Source organism: Chiloscyllium plagiosum, chromosome 19 (assembly GCF_004010195.1).
Source record: "Chiloscyllium plagiosum isolate BGI_BamShark_2017 chromosome 19, ASM401019v2, whole genome shotgun sequence".
Lineage (NCBI taxonomy): Eukaryota > Metazoa > Chordata > Chondrichthyes > Orectolobiformes > Hemiscylliidae > Chiloscyllium > Chiloscyllium plagiosum.
In genome coordinates this window covers 16766795-16773575 of record NC_057728.1, presented here as the reverse complement: position 1 = coordinate 16773575, position 6781 = coordinate 16766795, and the positions used below count along the sequence as shown (strand labels likewise).

Below are 6781 nucleotides of genomic sequence, written 5' to 3'. Positions count from 1 at the left end.
ACTGCACATTCTCTCTGTGTGAGTTTCCTCGCACATACCAAAGATGAGCAGGTTAGGTGAACTGGCCATGCTAAAATTGCCCATAGTGTTCAGGGATGTGCAGGTTAGGTGCATTAGTCAGAGGCAAATATAGGATAGGGGAATGGATCTGGGTGGGGTACTCTTTGGAAGAGCTGACTTGTTGGGATGAGTGGCCTGTTTCCAGACTGTAGGGATTCAATGGTTCTGGATTCCCCCACCCCAGGGTGGCTATGCTCTTGTGGAAGGTTTGGGGTCAGGCTTGAGGGGCTGAATGTTTCTGCTGAGCTGATGATGATGATAGTTGCAAGTATTTGGTTGCGGTGGTGGTTGACGTGTCGGGAGTCCTGCAGGAGGCGCCTAGACTCTGTCTTTACCCCCCGGAGCTGGGTGTGTGTGTGTAGTGGAGCTGCTGCCGGGCTGTCAGGATGGAAGCGGAGAGAGCTGCGGATTTCCAGCTTTTCACAGAGATTCACCGAGCGGCGCTGGAAACCTCTGGAGTGCCGCCGCTTTACTGGAAGAGTTTGCACCACAAACTCACCCACGAGGTCGGTGCCGTTCATTGCAGATGACAGATGTGGAGGGGAGGGGGTGGATTATGTTTTACAAACTCTTCCGGTGCAATGTGCAAAAATGCTGAAAAAGCACTCAGCTGGAGGATCTGCCTTAAAGAAAAGATATTTCAGTTCATTTACATTGCTAAAACGTTAGTTCTCTGCGAGAGACTCTTAATGCATGGATTAGGAACAGTTGCATTTCATGTTAAAGAAAATACAAATCCAGTTTGTGTTCGATATCTCAGGCCGTTTGCGACAAAGACTCGTGTTTCCGAGGAGGCCACTGCAGCTAGAAACTTAGTCCGGGGTGGTTTTCTTGTGCAAGAAAATTAACCTAGAATTTCAGAAGACATTCGCTTTCGGGGAGTACCAGCCTTTTCATGTGTGTGTGTGTGTGTTGGGGACGCCTCTGAATGGATGGACTTGCATTGATGTAGCGCCTGCCACATGTGCAGTAGTCCCCAAGGGTTTCATCTTCGGTTAGGAACCTTTCGAAATGCCGTTTATTTGTTCGCTGGATGATGAGCACTATGAGATAAATGATTGTTTCATCAGCTGTTGGTGTTGGCAGCTGAGGGATAAATGTGGGCTGGAATACCGGGCATAGTGTTTGTGTCGTCCAACCGATTAACGTGCATTTGTATAGCGCCTTGATGTGTGTAAGTCACTGAAAGGAACGAAGCAGGCTGACTGAGTTTTTTTTATTTAAAAAGACACCCACGCAACTTTGGGGTTCTAGAAGGCTAGAATTGCAAGAATGGGAGAAAACTTTTAAGTTGTACAGAAACTTGGTTAGACCACATTTTGGAGTACTATAAACAGTCTGGTCCCCATATTATAAAAAGCCACCAGAGTAATGGGAAAAAGAATTGACAGAATGATATATGACCTCTCAATTCTATCAGGATAGAATATAAAGACTGGTGGAGATTAAATAAAAGGCTGGAGATAAAATAAAAGATGGAGATATTCAAGATTATGGCAGAGTTTAATGGGGTTGCTATGAAGATGATTAGAATTAAGTCTCTGAATAAACTCACAGTGGTTCCCAAAGTAGGAACTCCTTTGTTAGGATGGTGTTTTCCTCTTAGGCAATGGCAGATTTTCTGGAATAAAAGCATAGATTGACTTTCGCTCCCCCGCCCCCATAGTCCATGGGTTTCCACAGTCAAGTGGCTCTGGTGTTTGGGCTCATATGCCACTCACCTTTCTGCTGCTGCTCTAAATTATAGTGGAACAATTTCATGGCAGTGAAAAGGAGGGACGGGGTTTGGAAAGCGGGAACGGCGAGTGAGTGAGGGGAGGAAAGTTTGAGAAAATAGGACATTCAGAGAGTGGAGGGGTGCAGGGATTCGGAGGTGCTGAGTGATGGAGGCTGAGGGTTGGAAAGAGAGCTGAATGCATGGGGGTGAGGAGTTGGAACGGGGTTGAGGAGTGAGTTAGGGATTCAGGGAAAAGTTGATTGAGTTGGTTTATTGAGGACGGTGCAGTAGTTAGGGTAGCACGGTGGCTCAGTGGTTAGCACCGCTGCCTTACAATGCCAGGGACCCGGGTTCGATTCTGTCCTTGGGTGGGGGGTTTGCACATTCTCCCCGTGTCTGCTTGGTGCGCTGGTTTCCTCCCACAATCCAAAGATGTGCAGGTCAGGTGGAGTAGCCATGTTTTAAAAAAAAAGTGGTGTTACAGGGATGAATTGAATCTGGGTGGGATGCTCTTCAGCGTGTTGGTGCAGAGTGGATGGGCCAAATGGCCTCTTTCTGCACTGCAGGGATTGTATGGAGGGGATTTGGAAAAACGTTCTGACTGACTGTGGGCTGGAGCAGTTGATATGTGAATTGGTGGGAAGGGGGTTAGGAAGTGGGGTTAGTGAATGAATGGGGGTGGGTGTTGGAAAAGGGGGCTAATAAGTGATTCACTGGTGGGGTAAGGAAGGGTTCGTTGATGTATTTGAAGCTCGGAGAAATATTTGCCTCCAACAAACTGTTTGTTTATTACTGTAACCTGATTATACCGATTTGCAAAATGTGTAGTCTTTGGAGGGGTAGTTAAAAATAAAACTGCCTTTAATGGTAAAGAAAGTGGTCAATCTGAATGTGGTGCACAGCCCAAAAAGAAGGGAACTTTTGCTGTCATAAATTCAGAAGGAAATTCAGGAGAAGATTCTTCACCCAAAACCTGTATCCAGTCACCACAGGGAATGGTTGAGGTGAGTAGTGAATATCTGTTTAAAATGCTCACGAAGGGGAAAGGGATAAGAGGAGAGATTGGTAACTTTCAATGAAAAGGAATGGAAAGAGGCTTGTGAAGCAAAAATACCAATATTGAACTGTTGGTCTGTTTCAGTGCTGTAAATGCTTTGCAATGACTTACTGCAATACAGGCCTGAGGGGCAACCACATAGGAATGTAAATCTATTGAGAGGCATGGACAGGGTCGATAATCAGAATCTTGTTCCCAGAGTGGAAATGCCAAGTAGTGGGGACACAGGTTTAACCTGAGAGGGGCAAAGACTTAAAAGGAGATGTGTGAAGATATACAAAGAGTGGTAGGTTCCTGGAGCTAGTGGAGGTGGTAGAAGCAACTAGACAGACATTGGAACAGGCAGTGAATGGAGGGATTCTGGATCAGTGGTGCTGGAAGAGCACAGCAATTCAGGCAGCATCCGAGGACAGGCAAAATCGACGTTTTGGGCAAAAGCCCTTCATCAGGAATAGAGGGATACAGTCCACATTGAGGCAGATGGAATTTATTCAGAGTGGCAGTATGATCGGCACAGACATGATGAGCTGAAGGGCTGGTTCCTGTGTTGTTATGTTCGAAAACGTCACATGCACCTAATCAAAATGAAAAAGTACTGAACTAATTAAGGACCTGGAAGGCAGGTGGCAGAAGATTTGTGAAGTATGGTTTTCAGCGACATCTTGAGGAGAAGAGGGGGCAGTAACTGAATCTTAGAACTGAGAATCAAGATTGATGTGTGCAGAAATCTCCGGGTTTAAGAGTTGAAGGATGTTACTAATACATGGAAAGGTGAGGTCATGAAGGGATTTCAAAATGAGGGCATGTTTTAAAATTGAGGGGTTGTTTAAACAGATATTCACTACTCTTCTCAACCATTCCCTGTGGTGACTGGATACAGGTTCTGGGTGAAATTGAGTTTTCTTAATACCGTGTTCTGATTAATTGGGGACTTTGCCCTGAAATTCTCAAACATGTTTAATTTGAACTGAACACTTAATGATTCATAATGGAGTTATTTCCAGTAGTATTCTTTTGACAACAATTTCTTGCTGTTTGGTCAAAGGTATATTACAGTAAACAAATAATACCACAATCTAATTTCCATTTGGGTCTTCACCCTTCTCCCTGTTGTCACACTATAAGTTGGTGACTTGCTGTATGGTGCATCCCTGCCTCATGGTAGTGGGTGAACTATTTGTGTGGGGTAGTGCAGAATGATTGTTTAATTCCAGGACATGAATGTTGTAGCTTAAAAAGATCTAATGTTACAACAGTATTTTTCAGAACTGTTTTAAGATTATATAAAGCTGGTAGCTAGCAAAAAAAAAGTGACCATGAAATGTTTGGATCATTGTTATCCTTGATTTCTTATGTTTTCTAAATGTAATGTAAATGAGGTTGGGTTGGGAGATACCCAAGTTTGAGATACCAGCAATGCCATTAAGATAACTGCCATTCAAGGAATGTCCACATTTACTTAAAGGGATGAAACAATAAACCACACATGATCTGCTCTTAGCTTTACAATGGACCAAAGAATCCGATAAGATTGTAAACCTGATTGGAGGTATATTGAATTGAATTTATTGTCACATGTACCGAGTCACAGTGAAAGCTTTGTATTGCGAGGAATACAGGCAGATGGCATAGTTAAATAGCATAGCTAAGTAAATAATAGGTACAGTGGCAAAAATAAAAACACAGGTACAAGTCAATGCTAAGAGTTTGAGAGTCCATTCAGCATTCTAACTGCAGTAGGATAGAAACTGTTTTGAAACCGGCTGGTGTGTGTGTTCAGGCTTCTGTACCTTCTCCCCAATGGTAGAGGTTATAGAAAAGCATTGCCAGGGTGGGATGGATCTTTAAGAATGCTGGAGGTCTTTCCTTGACAGTGGGCCTGGTAGATAGATTCTATAGATGGGAGGTTGGCCTTTGTGATTGTCCGGGCCGAGTTCACCACTCTCTGTAACCGTCTCCGATCTTGAATGGTACAGTTGCCATACCAGGTAATGATACTTCCAGACAGAATGCTCTCGATGGCGGACCTATGAGAGTTGGCAAGGGTATTCGCCGTCATGCCAAATTTCCTCAGCTGCCTGAGGAAGAAGGGATGTTGTTGGGCCTTTGTAACCAGTGCATCCACATAAAGAGTTCAAGAAAGCGTGTTGCGGATGACCACTCCCAGGAGCTTGACATTCTCCACTCATTCCACCTCTGTGCTGTTAATGTATAGAGGAGCATGAGTAACATCCCACCGAAAGTCAATAATGAGTTCCTTGGTTTTGCCGGCATTGAGAGCTAGGTTGTTCTCAGTGCACCATTTTTCCAGGTCTTCAACCTCCCATCTGTAGTCTGTTTCGTTGCCATCTGAGATTCGATCGACTATGGTGTTGTCATCAGCGAACTTGTAAATGGCATTAGTCTGGCATTTGGCGACGCAGTCATGGGTATACAGTGAGTGCAGTAGGGGGCTGAGTATGCACCCCTTGGAGTTCCGGTGTTGAGTGTTAATGAGGATGAAATATTATCCCCAATCTTTACTGATTATGGCCTATGGGTCAGGAAACTTAGGATCCAGTTGCAGAGAGTGGGGCTTAGTCCAAGATCAGTAAGTTTAGTAATCAGCCTTGCGGGGATAACAGTGTTGAAGGCTGAACTGTAGTCAATGAGTAGGATTCTTACATAGCTGTTCTTGGTCTCAAGATGTTCTGGGGAGGGGTGTGTAGGGCAAGTGATATGACATCTGTCGTAGATCTGTTTGTCCGATAGGCAAATTGGAGTGGGTCAAGAGTAGTGGGGAGGCTGGAATTGATTAATGTCATGACCGACCTTTCAAAGCACTTCATGACCACCGCTGTTAGGGCCATTGGGCGGTAGAAATTGAGACATGCTGCATGAGTCTTCTTAGGCACAGGAATGATGTTGGCCCTTATGAAACAGGCATGGTCAGTGGCCTGCTGCAGGGAGAGGTTGACGATGTCCAAGAAGACCTCTGCCAGTTGATCTGTGCATGCTCTGAGTGCACGGCCTGGTACTCTGTCTGGTCCCATCGCTTTCCTTGGATTCACACGAAGGAAAATTGATCTGACCTCTTATGCAGTGACTGTTGGGATAGGCTTGTCAGGACTTGTCGGAATAGGTGTTACCTTTCTGCTGAAATTCTGCTCAAAGCGAGCATAGAAGGCGTTGAGACGATGTGGGAGGGATGTGTTATCGTCTGCTATTTTGCCCTGTCTCTTTTTAGAACCTGTGATGTCTTTCAGTCCTTGCCATAGTTGCCAGGTGTCTGTCTGGGTCTCTAGTTTGGATCGGTATTGGTCCTTGGATGTTTTAATGGCTTTGCAAAGGTCATACTTGAATTCCTTATATTTGAGTGGGTCGCCTGATCTGAAGGCCTCATGCCTGGTTTTTAGCAGGTTCTGTATGTCCTGATTCATCATCCAGGGTTTCCAGTTGGGGAACACCCGGATTGATTTCCTCAGTATGCCGTCCTCCACACACTTGCTGATAAAGTCTGTGACGGTGTTGTGCTCATCCAAGGTACCTGCAGAGTGTTTGAACATGGCCTAATCAGCCGATTCCAGACAGCACCAGAGTTGATCCTTTGCTTCCTCCAACCAACACTGGACTTGTATCCGTGAGGGGGTCTCCTGCTTGAGCTTTTGCCTGTAAGCTGGAAGAAGGAATTGTGGTTGGAGTTCCTGAAATGAGGGCAGGGGATATATTTTTCATCTCTTTCCTCACCATCAAAAAGGTTGTAAACCAGGTTAACCAGGTAAATTTTTAAAGTATGATGTTAAAGTATAACATAAGTATAACATAGCAAAGATAAGTGGGAAAACTGAGGACTGGGAAGCTTTTAAAGAGCAACAGAGGATTACTAAGAAGGAAATACGCAGAGGAAAAATGAGGTACGAAGGTAAACTGGCCAAGAATATTAAGGAGGATAGTAAAAGCTTTTTAAG

The 6781-nt window shown here is 44.7% G+C and overlaps 1 protein-coding gene across 3 annotated transcripts in view; it reads left to right on the top strand.

Annotated features, from left to right (window-relative positions):
- Positions 1–368: 368 nt before the first annotated feature.
- ttll12 (tubulin tyrosine ligase-like family, member 12) overlaps positions 369–6781 on the top strand; it is a 67156-nt gene continuing 60743 nt past the window's right edge. Inside the window, exon 1 of one of the 3 annotated variants that reach the window (XM_043709196.1) lies at positions 369–566. In XM_043709196.1, coding sequence (XP_043565131.1) covers positions 447–566 — 120 coding nt within the window. In that variant the 5' untranslated portion in view covers positions 369–446. Of the gene's footprint in view, positions 567–705; positions 725–6486; positions 6592–6781 lie in introns of those variants that run through there. The other 2 variants (XM_043709198.1, XM_043709197.1) reach the window with 2 other exon arrangements.